We start from the raw sequence: 18,159 nt of genomic DNA, 5'->3' as shown, positions 1-18,159 counted from the left end.
ATGAGTTCTGGAATCTCACTCAGTACAAAGAATCTATAACATGTCTGAGGGAAGGATGCATATAACCTGGATGAAAATAAAGATATTTATTTCTTCAATCAGTTCAATCTATTTTTCACAGGTCTCAACAATGCATCCTTGGTCCCTTATATGGAAACATGGAAGGACCAAGAAACTTCGGTTGAAGATGCCAGCTCTGCTAAAGCCAACTACAAGCCATTTCATATGTTTAAATCAATTCACCTATTATGAAAAACTAAACATCCAGGCAGGCTGGTTAAGATGCAAATTGTGCCAACTGGGAGATTGATAACTCACCCTAGAACTCAACACTGTCAGCATTCACTGATGTCTCCTGACATTAATCTGCTTTCTTCACCTAAACTCCTATGACATTCCAATCCGTTATGTTGGCTCAAAGCTCTGGAAGGCCATGGAGCTGCACAAGTGTCACTGAAGGCAGAATCTGTCCAATAAAACCTTTAGTATTACTGACAATGCATGATCATTTAAGAACCTCGCCTAACTTCCAGATGAGCCTACAGGGCTCTCTTTTATTGTAGACTAAACAAAATTGAGAAAGTCTGAGACAAATGTGATACCCTACAATGCCATATTTACAGTCACCTTTTAGAGTAGAACTGCACTTTAAGAAAACATGGCTTTGGTGACAAGGTAAAACCTGTCACTTAGAGGCTATTCTACAAGAGACATGTGGACAGCTTTTCAGACTGACTTTTTAAAAAAATCCAGATTCTTGTCCAGTTGCTTCATTCCTTCTTGCATCAAGTACCCTGAAAAGACAGGTGGCAAACATTGGGGCTATCAGGAGCACAGTTAGAAGCTAACCTGTTCCCGGTCTTTAAACAATTAGCAGAGCACTCATGGCTGCTTTTTTGACAGGAACAGTTTCAATAATAAATATTAAAATAAAAAAACCCAAAATTTAGGACTTCTGTAGCACTGCATCTTTTAAGTTACGTTGCAGACATGGATTGACTGATCCTTATGACACTCCTGTGTGCAAGATAAAGTATTAGTTTCAGCCAGGAAAGGACAGCCAGCTGTTCTGTCAATGCTACTTCTTCATTGTCAACAAGAATCCCAGGCAAAGAGCTTCCACCTTTTTGAGTTCCCAGCTTTCCAGCTGAATTGAAAAAAAACTATCTTCCTTCTGTTCTTTCTGCAGAGGAAAAAAGAATCCAATGTAACTTGGAGGCATTTAAGCCCCTAAAGTTTAATCATAGAAATAAGATCACTTTTTATTTCCCAGGGGGATTTCCAAGTAAACTGAAAGCCTTCAGTTGTGCTATTGTTCCTTAGATCAGCTCTTGAATCAAGGACGCATACTGGGTCAGAGGTCAAGGATTCAGCATCCCTTAGGTGGGACTTAATCCAAACTGTGGCCACTATATGGGTGGGGCGGTGAGTCTGCACCTGTTTAGTCATATGAGTATCTGGTACTCTCTCCACCTTGTACAAGTCACTGCAGACTGGATGTTGTAGCCTCATCAGACACCGCCTTTGGGTGATAAATCCTCTGTACAATGATCCTATAAAAACTGGCTTCCCTTTGTCAAGCTATACATAGTGGTGCTCAGAACCCAGTCTATCAGTCCCCATTATTAGAGATGATGAGCAGAAAAAGGAATTTTCCCATTTGATGATCAGGTTTCTTACCCAAAGATACAATAATCTGGACCCTTCCTAAATCTTGTTTGTTGACCAAGTGAAGATCCTTTTCAGCTAGTATAATCAGAGATTGGAATATATCTGATAGGTTTCTTAGTTATTGTCTTTTTATTTCCCCCCCGCCCATTAAAGAAAAGTGTGACTGGAGAAATTTCCAGTAGCCAGCCTTGCGAGAGCTGTTTAGGTAGTCAGGCAGTCTGCCTGCCATGATGTGGAAGAAACGCTCATCAGTCCAGATTACTGAAATTGAAGAGCTGAAACCTAAAATGTACATGTAAAAATCTAAGGATTTTGCTGTTCACGATTAGCAGATCCCTGGACCCTATTTCTATTGGCGTACACACCCCAGATAATTGTCTCCCAGTTATAGTAAAGAATGACAGGTATTTTTTGTTTTATTTAGTCCCTATTGTGATTGCTATTTCCAAGGTCTTGTAGACCCCAGAATCACGTGGCCATCTCTCTCAGGTCATTTTATGTCTCCCCAAAAGTGTCGGCCATGGAACACTCACAGGATTTTATCATTAAGTGTCAATGATATTTGGAAAGGGTTTAAAATTAAAACGTCTCAAAAAACAAATTGCCCTGGGAAATAATCCTCCACGAGTGAAAGAAGAGCAGATATGATTGGTCCTTGTGATCCAGGTGTGAATGAAGCACGTTACTGCAGCAATGAAGGCAAGTGTATTAAAATGGGGAGGATGCAAGCAGAACCTAATGCTAGGGGAAAACCCCTCCTCCTGCATTCCACATGCACATCAATACACACCAATGGAAGCAATAAAATTTTCTTCCTTTAGACTCCTTGTGTCAAACTCCCTTGTCCCTTTTCCTGCAGGGCTTGGTACCCTTGGCATGAGCTGGGGTACTGGCAGTTTCACTGTAGGCTTCAGTTCCGCCCTCGTGGCTAAACCAGGGTCCTTGACAACCGGAGTGGCTGCTCCATCTGTTGGACTTCGTTTTCTTTTTTCTGGTTCTTTAAGAAAAAGGAGAACAAGAAGAGAAGCAGAAAAAATAGTATAAGACCAGGGAAAGAAGAGAGTGGGAGGAGGGCAGAAATAGGAAGGGGAATAGGGAGAAAGGATGGGGGGGATGGTGTTAATAAAGCCTAGTGCCTAAGGCAGCATCAATGCAAAACAGTCACTTCTCAGATTTAGAGACTCAAATGGATTTCACCATCAGCAGCACTGTGAAGAGCAGGGACTGAGATGAGCCCATGAGCAGCCAGAATTGTTTTGTATTTTTATGGTCAAATCATTGGCTCCTTCAGTTTGATGTCAGGGACCATCCCCGCTCCTATCAGGCTGGTGAACCCAGAGGAATTTCAAAACCTGTGAAGGCCCCTTCTGTCAATGGCGTAACAACATTCACAAGTGCTAACAGACTGGCACCTAGACATCCCATATCCAGCCATCGTCCTCATAGGTCATTATGGTTTGCAGATGGTCTGACACTACTGAAACAACAGGGGAGAAGACTACAGCACTGATGATGGGACACCTACTCCCAGGCTGATCTATCTGCATGAGATGCTTACAATTTTTTCTTTTCTTCTGACACATTAATTGTGAGGTCTCTTCCCATAGAACTGTTCAGAGTGGTGAGACAGCAGCCTGATCAATCCAAAATACCATCTCTGGAGCACCATCCAGTTTCTCTTACTGTGAAGAACTCTCACAATAACGGATGCAAGAGAAATAAGTAACATTAAGGGAAATCAGTTTGCCATTGTGGACTCTGTTGGAGTTGGCAAATACAAATCTTGAGCAAAGTACTGACAATGTCACTCCATCAGCAGGAGGAAATGCTGGAAAAGCTGCAGCTGACTACCTGCGAGTTCATAAATTCATACATTTTAAGGACAGAAGGGACCATTATGATCTTTTAGTCTAACCTGCATAAAACGGCATGGGATTTCACCAAGTAATTCCTGCATCAGCCCAATAAATGGTGATTGAATCAGAGCAAACTGGAGAATGTGTACAGCTTCACTTAAATTAAAATACTACGCTGTTTAGTGAATTAAATATTGAAATTAACAATCAGAACAGCAGCCCCTGTGGTTTTAGATATTTGATGCAGTTTATTTTTCATTGTCCTCATATTTTCCAATATGCTTCAGATTTTTGTATTGACAACATATAACTGCATCATATAAGCTGTCTGGGGCAAAGCTGGAGGTTGTGTAGGGTGAAGTCAGGGCTTTTGACACCTAGCCAGCCATGGGATATAGTTAGAAATTATGGAACAAACAAATTAGCTGGATGTTTCTGATACTCCCTATTTCCCTTCTATCGAGTAAGAATCCAGTCAGAACACATTTTATCTTCCAACATTTTGCTGTGGCCAGAGAGGTGAACTAAAAGCAGTACTGAGCAACTCACTCTGAGGTGAGAGATTTGCTTCCAACAGATCAGCCAGAGGAAAGAGCAATTAGCCAAATGTTTTCCAAGGTAAGTCAGGGTCCCAGAGCAGCTAATTGGGTAATGGATCATTTGATGTGATCTGTGGTCTTCTAGCAACTTAACTGTAAACATCAGAGACAGAAGCTGTGTTTTGCTCTTTCCTCTTTTGTGTGTCTTTTTCTTATTTTATCTTAAAACACATCAGACTTTAGCAACAGAACTTGAGAACTAAGAGATACCACCTAAAATGGACTCTGTCCCCTCTGAGGACACTTAATACCATGTGAGATTACTGTCAAGTAAGAGTTTTCCCTTTAAAAGTCTCTACACAAAGAGAGCAAAAATAAGGGAAACTGCTAAAAGGGAGGTTTAATCTTTTAAGTTTTGAATGTTTTAACTTTTTTATATTTTATGTGCATTTAACAAATGTTTTAAAGATTTTTCTTCTGTGTTTGGTGATGGTACCAACAATGAAATCAAGTCCCCGGAAAAAGAATACCCAAATCCAAATTGCTGATGTTAATTTGGTGGTAAAAAAAAAAAAGAAAGAAAAAAAAAGAAAGAAAAGCAACAGCAGCAGGATAATTTAAAAACAACATTAAAAAAAACCCCTATCAGATTTCAGACACAGGGTGATGTTAAATGTGAGTTTGTTCCTCTATTTCAATTTCGTCAGCCGCACCACCAACACATAGAACAACATTAAGCACAGTCACCTTTTTATCACATACAAATTCCCTTTGTGCTTTCTCAGGGCCTAACTGAGGCTTGGACCTTGATGGGAGCAAATGGTTAAGACTGAATTTGGACTAGATCAAAACGATGCTGGTGAGATGAGGGAGAAAGGCTCATATAGAAGAATGGAAGCAGACTGTACCTGCCCTTTCACTTGGTGGTAAGTGCTACTTTTTCCTGTAGGTGCATAGCCACAGGGAACTGAAGGATCATTCACTGCTCCTGCATCTACAGATAGTGCTGGTTTATAGTGATTTTTCCCCATCTGTCCGGGCATTTGTCACAGCTACACTTTGTCAGTGTCATGCAGGTCCCTTCCCCTCCAAGCTGGATTAATAAACTTTATTTCGGTCAGCTTCTGGAAGTTTCTGCTGGCACGAAACATAGTTGCCTATCTTGTGAGTGGGGTGAGTCCATGTAAACACATTACACTGTGCTCTGCACATAGTACTGGCTACTTACTCAGTTCCAGATGTAATTCAAGGTGTTCATTAGAGCAGTGGTTCTCAAACTTGTGTACTGGTGACCCCTCTCAAATAGCAAGCCTCTGACTGCGACCCCCCCCCATAAATTAAAAACACTTTTAATATATTTAATACCATTATAAATGCTGGATGTAAAGCAGGGTTTGGGGGTGGAGGCTGACAGCTCACGACCCACCATGTAATAACCTTGCGACCCCCTGAGGGGTCCCAACCCGCAGTTTGAGAACCCCTGCATTAGAGTCTCTAAAGCCTGGTATGATCTGAGACCTAGTTAGAGACACTACCTCTTATATCCAGTCATTCAAGCTGTGGTCCAATGAGGGGTGTCTGCCTGGAATTCAACTCTCTGAGGATGTGGATAGGGCATTCTTAGCTGAAGGCCCCCACTTTTGGAACTCACACTTTATGTTTGTCTCTCAGAGCCCCAGTCTTTAGATCAGGTTGCACAACTTGTGTGTTCAGTCAAGCATTGGAGATAATTTTGATTTGGCGAGTTGGATGTATTAGGCAAGAAAGTGTTGTTTCAAGTGCAGTATGTTTTTAGTAATTATGGTACAGCACCTACGCACCTCAAGGCTATAAAAAGACATTCACGATACACAGACGCACACAAAAGCTAACTCCAGAACCGTGACCCTGCATGCTCCTGTGCACTACACGCGGACATGTTACCTTTGTTATAATAGTGAGTGTGCGCTATCTCCAGTAGGCCAAAGACACTGGCCATGCCTCCCAAGCCAGCGTTTGCATACGACTGCTCCAGACTTGACACAGTGCATTTCAGCAAGTCCAGCATCCCTTTGTAAACCTTGCGGTTGATTTCCTGCAATGAGAACCTGGGCAGTAAGGATGCTTCACACAGGAGAAATTCATCCCAGCATGAACACACAGACACACACACACACTCACTCACTCTAGCAGGGGTTCGCAGATCAATAACCCGTTGCGCAGAAACCATTTTCTACTATCAGGGTTTAGGAGTAATCTAAGATATTGCCTCAGAACACCCTCAACTAATCAAACCTGGGCATGAACTAGTCTGAGTAATGTGAGGGAATGGAGCACTGACCATGTCCTGGATGGCATCCTGCTGAGCATCCTCCTCTGACTGGATGGTGCGGTTCAGTTTGCTTAGTACAAAGACGCGGAGCTGTTCACTCTCCAATAGACGCCGGACTCTCTTCATGTTCAGCCACCCAACGCCCTGCCCATCAAGAACATTGTGCACAACCTCCTTCAGGAATTGTTGGTTCTCACTGCAGGATGGAGAGACGGGAGTAACAGGCAGAAAGCAGTTACACCTAGGTACATGGGATCTGTACGCATATGGGGTGACCTGGCCTAGACAACTGTACAAGCTCGTTCCATGTAAAAACTAAGCTTACAAGTGGTGAATCTAAACCTGGTTCAACATACTGCTAACCTAACTACGTTCAGTCCAATCTGTGTACTATAGTAACTGTCCCCACTGAACTGCTCAAAGCAATTTGTCTGCTGCTAGCTATTCTGCTGCAGGATCTAACATACACCCGTAATACAGTCTGACTACACTACTGTAGCATCTAACCTAATCCAACTGCATTTAAACAGGAGCAACAAAGGGAACAAGAAGAGTCCAGTAGATCTGTCAATGCTTTTCAATTCTCAGGACAGAGACAAATGGTCTATAAAAGGTGACTCATTCCTTAATTTAGCACTTAATTCAGGAATCAGAAACCTCTAGGAGCCCATTCTGAAAGAGATGAGGCCTCTGAGAGCTCTCAAAAATATACAGATTTGAGCATAGACTAAGGCCATCAATACCTTCAGACTTCCTGTGTGAAAGCATCTTCTGAAAGTCTCAAACTTCAAGGTGTATACACTTCCCAAAGGCAACTAGCACAGAAATATAGCTTTGTATTCAATAGCTAATCTGATACAGACTTTTTCACAGGGAGTCTGGAACTGCCCTACCATCCATATGTATGCAGAAAAGTCAGGACAAGTATTTTTACCTGGAATTGCTGGTTCGCCCCTGAGGTGATGGAGATTCTCTCTTCACTGTTGGGCTGTGCTTAATAACTGAAGACTTCTGATCCACCAGGGCCCTTCTGTTCCCTGTATGGGAAAGGAGACAGGATGAGAGAACAGTCATCAAAAAGGCAATCCACACCCATGGCAGAAAGAGACATTAAAGTCAGCTAATGCTCCAGTTAAATTACAGATAATAGACTTCAGACAAAATGGAAACTCAGAAAAGCAACAGCATATACCGTATTCTAGCATCACACATGGGCAGAAAACAGTAATGGGAACAATGCAGAAAGAGAAAAGATGGTAATGGAAGCTGGAGGTGAAGGGCAAGAGAAGCTTGGCTGCTCTGCATGCAGTTCCACCACAAGAACCATCTTTGAATTAGACACAGTATGTGTAAAAGCTCAATGCATTAAGGGGTGACTAGTATAGATCATGTGATACTGGTTACCCAGTGAGAAAGTTAGCCCAAAAGGCAGGCACAGAGGATGCTGGGAGTTGTTACATCATGCACAGCTCATGCTGTAGGGAACCCACCTTCATTGTTTACAGAGCCAGCTTCAGTAATAATCTCCATTATAGTATTTAACCCAAATACTGGGACACAAAATACACAATTAGTAGTGTACTACAAAATCTCCACCATCTCCAACCAAAAGCCTAAGTTAGTAACCAGCTTCCTCCCAACCCTCCCTCAAAATCAAACCCAAGTGACACTACAGTAGAAAGGGTTCCAAAGAGAGCATTGGGCCAGCCAAATTTATGAAACAGATTGGCCAAATTTCAGGGCCAATGTACAGCACCTTCCATTTCACCGGCACTATCAAAAACATCTGCCCAATTGAGAAAGTGAAGAGATGTGTATGAAACAAAAACTAAAGAAAGGGGTGGAAAGAGCTCATGGAGCAGTGATGAAATGGAAGTTACAGAGGAACAATCCCAGCATCATCTTCCCTTAGAGTTACAAACACACACTCAGGAAGTGCAAGAGTTATTCAGCAATTTAAAACAAATCACATGTGCAAGGGAAACTTCACCCAGGCCAGCATTTACACACACACGAGCATCTATACATGCGCAAATGGACTGAACTACAGGCTAGAGAAAGCCCTTCCTTATGTTTCAACACTCACACCAAAGGTCCTGATGGGCATGTCTATACTGCCCCCAACAACGAGCCTCTCAGCCCAGGTTAATAGACTTGGTTACCAAGGCTCGCACTAGTGCTCTAAAAATAGCTGTGTAGACAGCACTTTGAAGTTGCTGCTCAGGCTGGAGCTCAAGCTCTAAAGGCCTAAGCATGGGAATGGGCTTCAGAGCTCGAGCCCCAGCCCGAGCAGCACCTTCGAAGTGTTTTCGACTCAGCTGTTTTAAAAGTCTTTGATCTGGGCTGAGAGGCTTGCTGCTGTGGGCTGTGCAGACATACCCGTAGAGTTATAGCTGTCAAGAAAAGAAGGGAACAAACTGCAGGAGATGAGAGGCAAAGTATGAACATGGTATGGTAAAACCCATCACTGTTTTTTTCCAATGTGTGGAATCAATAGCAAGTTTAACTAAGACAACATTCTTGTACACTGCCCACCCCAGCCATGCTTCCTACCCTTCACAATTGCATGTGGGAATACAGCCAATGGGTAGAATGTGGATTCCCAGAAAGTAATTGTGTAAAATCTCCCCTAACATTTCCACCAGCCCAGCCCCACCTCTCCTCATTTTACACCCAGATCAGGATTTCTCAGTTCACAAACAAAAATGGAAGTTAACACACAAAACCCAACTTTTGGCCTCTGTTACTACAAGGTCAAAGGTCAGCAAAATGTTATACCAACCTTCATTCAAATCCCTTCCCACTTCCAGATTAAAGTAATCTTTACCGATGAAAATGATGAGGGGAAAAATAAAATCAACGAATTAAAACAAAACAATAAATTCTAATGATATAGAAGAACTTAAAGCAAACAAATCCTTTGCCCAGCTCAGCAACTGAAAGATTTCAATGCAAAAAATAATGAGAAGCCCTGATCCCCCTTCTGTTATCAATAACCACCTCCAGGGTTAGCCATGCTGGGGCAATTCCCTAGTGTAATAATTTCTCCAGTCTCCAGTCCATATTGTCTTAATGCATTGCAAGGGAGAAGGAAGTACTCTGCTTACAGCTGTATCCAGGAGCTTAGGGTCAAATCCTCACTCCTGAATGAGAGCTACTGTGCTAATATTTTGCCTCTCTTTAGGAGATTTTTGATCTGAAAACTGAAAGAACACTTTACAAACATTATTTAAGCCCCATAATCTCCATGGGAAGTAGGTGAGCATTATCTCCATTTTACAAATGGGGAAACTGGGACAGTGCTAAAGTGACTTCCCCAAATCTATATAGCAAGTTAGTGGTAGAGGAGGAGTAGAACCCAGAAGTCCTGATTTCCAGAGTCCCCTACTCTAACTACTAAAGCACACGAACATAGCATAGGCAAGGAAACCTCTCCATCCCACAAAACACCCCAAGTGATGGGAAGAAGTCCTAATGAGAAAAATCAAAGAACTATCCAAGATGAACACGGATCCAAATCCCCGGAATGTCTTACATCCCCAAAATCTGTTTTGAGGGTGAATCCTTGGACTGCTTGGTAGCCAGAAGCATTGCAAAGGCAATAGCAGGCAAGGGGAGGAAGTGGTTACCTTTCAGGCTGGGGAAGGGAGTGTTCTTGTCTCTCCCAGCTTTGGTTGGTAGGGCTAAGTTGGACAAACTGAAACTTGTGCTGTGGTTCCTGTACAGGCTGCCTACAACAGAAGGTGAAACAATCAAATGTCTCTAGTGCTCAACATACACTCTCCCCTCACTCTTCCTGCAATTCATGCTTTTATCAAGATCTCAGTAGCTCTACATCCCCACTATTGGATTAACCCTCTATATTCCCTTGTGTCCCAAAAAACCAAACATGCTCCCGCTTACAGTTTAACCCTTTCCTGCTAAAAGTCGGATTTTTTTAAAGTCTGTAAAAATCCTATTTTTTTATACTATGCTCATAAGCCATGGTATCCGAGCACCTTGCTGTTGCTATAAATCACTTTGGTATAGTAATATCCCACTTTCTACCCTAGGTTTAGAGACACCAGATTATGTCTTCAGTGCTTCCAAACTTGATTTTCTACCTTGAGTAATTTACTTGGTACCACTTGAGAGAACAGAATTCCAAAATGATCATAAAAACATGCAATCCTGAGATGGGGACTATGAGCAGGGCCTCATGTATTCTGTGACTCTGGAATCTGCTATGGAATCCATTCTTGTCACAGAATTGTGCTCCAGAATCTGAGCTTTCCATTTTTTTTTAAATTGTGTTTCTAGCACTTGTAGGTAGTAAAAAAAACAAACCAAAAAATCCTTGAAAACATGACTGAGTGTAACCACAGCACTGCCATCTGTCCCATTCTGCAGATAGTCTGAAACAACCCCATTCATATGAGCAGAGCAGTTAAAGGCCCTGAAAAGATGATCATTTAAAGATTAACAGTTCACTATTTTATTCTATTTAAAGTCTTAAAGGAAAGATCCTCTCATGGATTGGTTAAAAGATAGTAAACAAAAGGTAGGAATAAATAGTCAGTTCTCAGAATGGAGAGAGGTCAATAGTGGTGTCCCTCAGAGGTCTGTACTGGGACGAGTGCTATGGATCTGGAAAAATTGGTAAGCAGTGAGGTGGCAAAATTTGGAGACGATACAAAACTATTCAAGATAGTTAAGTCCAAAGCAGACTGCGAAGAGCTACAAAGGGATCTCACAAAACTGGGTGACTGAGGAACAAAATGGCAGATGAAATTCAATGTTGATAAATGCAAAGTAATGCACATTGGAAAACATAATTCCCACACTACATATAAAATGATGGGGTCTAAATTAGCTGCTACCTAATTTAGCTGCTACCTCTGAGAGAGAGATCTTGGAGTCATTGTGGATAGTTCTCTGAAAACATCCACTTCATGTGCAGCAGCAGTCAAAAAAAGCTAACAATGTTGAGAATCATTAAGAAAGGGATTAATAATAAGACTGAAAATATCATAGTGCCTCTCTATAAATCCATGGTACGCCCATCTCAAAGAGAGAGACTGGAATTGGAAAAGGTTCAGAAAAAGGCAACAAAAATGATTACGGGTATGGAACAGCTTCCGTAAGAGGAAAGATGAATAAGATTGATATTTTTCAGCTTGGACAAGCGATGACAAAAGGGGGATATGATAGAAGTCTATAAAATCATGACAGGTGTGGAGAAAGTAAATAAGAAGCGTTATTTACTTCTTCTCATAACACAAGAACTAGGGGTCACCAAATGAAATTAATAGGCAGCAGGTTTTAAACAAACAAAAGGAAGTATTTCTTCACACAACACACAATCAACATGTGGAACTCTTTGTCAGAAGATGTTCTGAAGTCCAAGACTATAACAAGGTCCAAAAAAGAACTAGATAAGTTCATGGAGGATAGTTCCATCAATGGCTATTAGACAGGATGGGCAGGGATGGAGTCCCTAGCCTCTGTTTGCTAGAAGCTGGGAATGGGCAACAGGGAATAGATCACTTGATGATTACCTGTGCTGTTCATTCCCTCTGGGGTACCTGGCACTGGCCACTGTCGGAAGACAGGATACTGGGCTAGATGGACCTTTGGTCTGACCCAGTATGGCTGTTCTTATGCTGCACCAGTCACCATGGTATCAGAACACATAGCTATTTAACTGTTAATCATTTTAGCAGAAATATCAAGGTAACGTGTTTATCCCACTATTCCAAACTACCTCCTCTGTTCCTCTAAGTGTCAAAAGCCCCAACTACCCTCTTGCTCTGCTTCTACTTCACCCCTGAAAACTTACAATATTCAGTTACATGTCAAGAGAAAAATCTGCAAGATATTAAAAACTGTATGTGTTGGGGCAGGGTAAAGAAATTGAACTTAATATTGAAATAAACAACACGGCAGGAAACTGCATTGATTACCTGTTTCAATATAGAAAATAAATTATCTAAATACCTCAATTTTTAAAATTTAAATGAAGCTGCCTCATAATTTCCAGTCTGCTACACCAGAGCACTAAAGAATCCAAGGCCCTTTCTACAGAATGTAGGCCCATATTACTGCAGAGTATATAGGGCACTGGAAGGTTAACAGGTCCTGTGACTCCCAGAATGACCTGTGGCAGAGCTGGTGAGAGATTGACAGCTAAGCTGCCATCTTGGGGAAGTTTCAAATTGCTCTCTCCCCTCCCCACTTCCATTCCTCTCCACAAACACTAAGGTAGAATCATTAAAACCAGTTTAGAGCAGGCAATGGTACATACTGGCAAAAGACATAAGGCCCCCAAAACCTTCGCTGCTGTTGTTGGAGATGGTGGAATTTGGAGAGCTGCCCCGTGAGTCCGACTCCGCATCAGAGTCATTGGCCAGCTTTAAACTGTTAGGACGTAGTAGCTTCTGTGACCTGGAAAAAAAAAAAAAAAAAGTTCAGCTGTTATTCACACCCCAGTACAGACTCCAGCTGCCATTAAATCCAACAAGCAGGGATCTCCCACACTCAGACAGCCTCTAGGACCCATTCCACAGCAGTATGACCAAACTGGGGTTAAATACAGGAAACATGAGGCACAAGTATATCCATGTTTATGTTTCTATTACGTGCCAGGAGGGCACATCATAATGTCTCTGTGCTCATAAGAACCCTGAGCTTTTTAGCTTTTTTTTTTTTTTCCCCCTAAATAAGATCACCCATCACTATGGTATCTGAGCGCAATGCCTCTTGATTCAGTGAGGCAAGTGTTCATATCCCAATCATCACTGGAGATTTGCAAGTTCCTGCAACCAATATCTAAGGATGACATCCTAGAACACTTTCAGGAAAATGTCAATAATTGTGTCAGTCCCCCAGATTTAAACATAAGTCTGCAGTTAGCGTCTGTGCCCAGCCAGGAGGGGCCGCAGCTGCTCATCACCAACTGGAGAGACTATCAGGACATGTCTGGGATGTAGGAGATTCCTGAGGAAAAGAATGCTAAACACCGAAGTACTGGAACTAACAAATTTAACCTCACCACGCCTTTACTGAAGAGCAAGTAATGTGGGAACCTTACCGATTCCCAGTCAGATCCTGGTTGAATCTTGGGGTGTAGCTCTCTTCCTCTTCATCCTCTTCCTCAGTAGGAAACCCATACTGTGGTTCAAAGTATGGATTATCATACTCTCGTTTCTTCACCATTCCCTCCACGGAGCTCATGCTGCCAGCTGGGCTTTCACTCTCACGACGTTCCAGATTCATCTTGGGGAAGTTTGGTTGTAGCGGCAAAGAGGGAAGGTGATTTGAAAACTCAGCAATCATCTTCTCCTCCATCTCCGCTGAATCTGCTGACTCCTGTGGACCAACCAATTCATCACTTTATCAATGCACACACCCATAGAACTATAGGATAGAGCAGGGGTGGCCAACCTGTGGCTCCGGAGCCACATGTGTCTCTCTTCAGAAGTTAATATGCGGCTCCTTATATAGGCATCGACTCCAGGGCTGGAGTTACAGGCGCCAACTTTCCAATGTGCTGGGGGATGCTCACTGCTCAACCCCTGGCTCTTCCACAGGCCCTGCCCCCACTCCACCCCTTTGGCCCCCTCCCCTGAGCCTGCCGTGCCTTCGCTCCTCCCCCCTTGACCCCAGAGCCTCCTGCACGCCACGAAACAGCTGATCAGGAGGTGCTGATCAGCAGGGCTGCCAGGGGGCAGGAGGCGCTGGGAGCAGGGTGGGGGAGCTGATGGGGGGCTGCTGACATATTACTGTGGCTCTTTGGCAATGTACATTGATAAATTCTGGCTCCTTCTCAGGCTGGCCACCCCTGGGATAGAGGAGAAAAACCTTCTCAGGCCAGGCATTCTGAGGGAGTCTGCATGCCATTCCCACTACCAACTCCTCTAACCTGGGCTTTAAGATCTGCAGTAATGGTGCCTTGATTGCCTTTCTGGAGCTTTATTCCGCTGCTCAACAAATCTTATCATTAAATATTCCCTTTGTTTTAGGCTAATTGCTCTGTATCCCACTATCGCACGGTAACGGGGATAACTTCCTGCTCTTGTTTTCTCCACTCCCCTGGCAAGTTTGCTCTTTTTCATTTTCATCAGACTATGCAAAAGCAGCTCCTCCCTCAGTCTCTCCCAGGACCTTTGTCATCATTATATTTTCTCTCCATGGGCAGAGTTGTATCTGCTATTCAGGGGTGGCTGCTCCAGGTCTACAGAAAGCAGCGAAGTTGCCTCCTTAGTTTTATATTCTATTTGCCCAGAGATCCAACTGATTATTAAAGTTTCCTATCGCCCCTTGATGTCTGAGACTCACTGTTTTCCAGAGATCCTCCCAGTTTGTGTCCATCCTCCCCATCCTTGAGAGCATTGTTTATACTACCTCATCTCTGAACCTGTAGCCATCACCATCCCAGCATCTCCAGCTCACTGCTAAGCCTGCTTCTGTTCTGTGTGTTTGCCACTTCTCCCACTTAGTGTTCCCCACAAAATCTGATCATATTTAAATTTACAAAGTCTTCTAGACCCCTGTGGTATCCCCACTCACTACAGCCTTAAATGCCAACCCCCTTTGAGGGATTTTTATTTAGCTGGTATTTGTCCAGCAAATACATGAATATGAGTTACCGATATGGATGAGTCATTAAATTACTACCACTTACAAGTATAAAATAGTATGAACCTTATCATGGGAGTAGTTCATTCAAAATATGCGTATATATTGTGATTCTATATTGGGTGTCTGACTGAAACACATATATACCTTCTTCACTGTCTACCCTCTACCTACTGGCTCCATAATTTTGCCATACCAGTTCTCCCATTCCCCGAACCAACCCCACACAGTGCCAGAGGGGTGAGGGAACTTACTCTCTCAGCTATAAGGCTTGGTGCCTCATTCCTGACCACGGGCTGATAGGGATAGGAAATACAGGACTTGTACTGAAAGGAAACATTTCTGGAGAACATAATTCTGCAAGCAAACTCAGCTTTGTCTATGAAAAGGGTGAAAAATTCATCTACCCAAGTCCATTTAGCAGGAGTCACCCTCATCCCAATCCCATTTGCCTAGACTCCTCCCAGTCCTAGCACCCTGTGCCTGAGCTTGTGTGTGCAATAGTCCTAGTACACACATGATTCACCCCATGTATGACAGTGCTGGGGCTGCTACTGGCTGTAGTGCTGGAACTCGAGCGAGGCTGGTTGTTGTCCTGGGAGCTTTCACTGTCCAGAGCCTGCACATCCAGATCCCCTGAATATTCCTGGAAGTCATCAAACTCCACCTCACTGGCATCACCCAGGGCTGCATGTGTCAGAGGATCAACATCTGCAAACACAACACCAGGCATTAGAGACTCCTCACTACTCCAGCCTCTTGCCTAACGCACAGTAACAACTTCCCATCTCATTAATGAACAAAAACTGCTCAGTGTTTTATTGTCCAACATGGGAAATGAGTTGGGGTTTCAATAACAGTTTCTTAAGGAAGAAAAACTACTATCCCAACAGAAACTCTTGTTGGCAGCCTCATCAGAAGCCATAGACAATTCTCTCTTCGCTCTCTACTAAAAATGGTTCTTTCTGGTCAGGGCTGATGAGCACTGATTGGGTACTGTGAGGTAGGGGGAAGCTTGCACTACTGGTGCCCATGCTGCACATCTTCTGTGGATAGAGCACTTTAGTTTCCTGGGTTGTTAAATTAGCTCCTGTCACCAATACTACGTTCAGTTCATTCCTCTCTCCTAAAGATCTTTTGGAGAGTGATGCTTACAGAAAGGAGAAAGTTTCTTCCTCTGACTGTCCCAGGCTGCAGCAGAATAGGCTGAGAGTCTCTCTTCTACATAAGAGCAGACCATAATCTACCTGCCTCTCACTCTGAATGAAAGATTTAGAAGAGGCAACTTTCTCAAAGTGCAGGTGAATGGGGATGGAAGGTCCATACAGGCCCAATGAAAGTGCAGCTTAGGAGGTTAATTACTCACTTGGGGTATCGCCATTAATGTTACATTTCATCATCTCGCTGACAAAGTCACCAAGGGAGGAGTAGGAAGAACTTGAGTCGTCATAATCCATGCTGTCGCTACCACTAGGATGAGAGAGAGAGATGAGAGGCAGCCAAACAGCAACACAGGAACTGGATGCTACAAGGTATGGATCATCAGCACTGCTTTATGGCCTTTCCAAGGCTCATGCTGCACTGATCCCTCTGAAAGGGTCATAGCAGCTTTGCTGGCCACAAGCCGGAGGTGGAGGCAAATTTTTAAGAGAGCACACTGAGACACTTTGCACCTCAGAGTAGCATCCTGGAACCCTCATATTCACCACTGTCATATAAAGTATGCCTTGTGAGGTATCGTTTTAAAATTCTTGATCTGTTGAACATTAATATCCTGTTGGATTGTATGTGCTATCATTATATGTGAAGTTATGAAGCACTGCTATATGTGTTACTGAAATATACAGTGAGGTTGGGAGATGCCCACAGCCAACCTTTCAATTGCTACAAAGGAGCTGCCAGATGTGCTGATGGCCCTTTAAAGGGAATCCACTCTCTCAATGGCCATCCCAGAGACTTCTCAGAAAGAGCACGTATGCAATGGAGACTGCTTGACAAATGGGGACTGCCTGATCTCCATGTCACAGCAAAGAACTTTCCAGCAAGCTGGAAGAAAAGATAAAAGAAGGGAAGTATCATCATCATTTGGCCTCTCTCCCCCCATGCTCCCAACTCAACATCTGGAAGAACATCTGGAAGACAAAAACTGAACTGGGGAAGGGTGGTCTGAGCCTGTGTAATGAGGAACTGTAACCTGCTTGTGCCATCTGTCATGGTAAGATACTGCTTGATTCAAATCCTGCATAATTTGTAGAATTTAGATTGCAAATTTATTTTTATTTCTTAAGTAACCAACTTTGATCTCTAAGCTTGCTACGTATAATCACTTAAAAATCCCTATCTTTCTGTAGTTAATAAATCTGTTTTATATTTTTCCTAAAACAGTGTGTTATGGTTGAAGTGCTTGGGACATCTCAACTCAATTTACAAAGGCTAGTGTGTGTCCATTCCACATTGAGAGAGTGGCAAACTACTTAATGAACTTGCACTGCCTAACGGGCCTTGATCAGTGAAGACAGTACAGTTTTGGGGTGTAGAGATGGAGGGAATTGGCTGGAGCCTCTCTATTGATGGTTCATGAGTGGCTAGGAGATCACTCAGTGGAACTCAATTGTGTGTGTCCCTGCCTGTGGATTCTGTGTAAGTGCAGTATGTATCAGAGGTTCGTAGCTTGACATCAGCATCACGGTGTGAGAGACAACCAAGGTTGGTGGGTTTTGGGTCTCAGCAGTCCCACAGTCCAGGATGCACCCCTGGGACCCCTTCACAAGCACATTTAAAAATTCTGGGGTAGGTGAAGAGAAGATGTGAAGAGCAACTCACTGGCCCTCATCAAAGTGCAGTGAACTGAGCATTTGTAGCCATAGAGGAGTGTTTGAGCTTTCAGGAGAGAGGAGGGGAAAGCATAAGGGAATCAGAAAGCACAAAGCCCTTCCTTGCTAGGCTAATAACAGACTACTCCCGTTAATGTGCTTGGTGCTGCACAGAATGTAGAGAACAGACAAGGTCCTGCTCTGAAGAGTTTGCAAGCTGAGAGACAAACAAAAAACAACAGAGCAGAGACACAGCTTTGGGGGCTGGGATAGAATCACCACTCAGAAGGGCTGCAGCTATTTGTGTTTTACTAAATTCATGAATAGTTCTTCCTAAGCGGTAGATTAGCATT

General features: G+C 43.2%; 1 protein-coding gene across 34 annotated transcripts in view; it reads right to left on the bottom strand.

The window, feature by feature from the left end:
• The window catches only part of MADD (MAP kinase activating death domain), a 121,668-nt gene that overhangs the window by 62,001 nt on the left and 41,508 nt on the right, over positions 1–18,159 (bottom strand). For 13 of the 34 annotated variants that reach the window (XM_048852044.2, XM_075129572.1, XM_075129586.1 and 10 more), the window contains 10 exons: positions 16,360–16,463; positions 15,511–15,704; positions 13,447–13,724; positions 12,661–12,800; positions 10,007–10,108; positions 7,868–7,927; positions 7,312–7,414; positions 6,387–6,573; positions 5,990–6,140; positions 2,462–2,668 (listed from right to left, as the gene is read on the bottom strand). In XM_048852044.2, coding sequence (XP_048708001.2) covers positions 2,462–2,668; positions 5,990–6,140; positions 6,387–6,573; positions 7,312–7,414; positions 7,868–7,927; positions 10,007–10,108; positions 12,661–12,800; positions 13,447–13,724; positions 15,511–15,704; positions 16,360–16,463 — 1,526 coding nt within the window. The remainder of the gene's footprint in view (positions 1–2,461; positions 2,669–5,989; positions 6,141–6,386; positions 6,574–7,311; positions 7,415–7,867; positions 7,928–10,006; positions 10,109–12,660; positions 12,801–13,446; positions 13,725–15,510; positions 15,705–16,359; positions 16,464–18,159) is intronic. The other 21 variants (XM_075129576.1, XM_075129592.1, XM_075129579.1 and 18 more) reach the window with 5 other exon arrangements.

The sequence above is a fragment of the Caretta caretta genome, chromosome 6 (assembly GCF_965140235.1).
Source record: "Caretta caretta isolate rCarCar2 chromosome 6, rCarCar1.hap1, whole genome shotgun sequence".
Lineage (NCBI taxonomy): Eukaryota > Metazoa > Chordata > Testudines > Cheloniidae > Caretta > Caretta caretta.
This window is presented reverse-complemented; position numbering and strand designations above follow the sequence as displayed.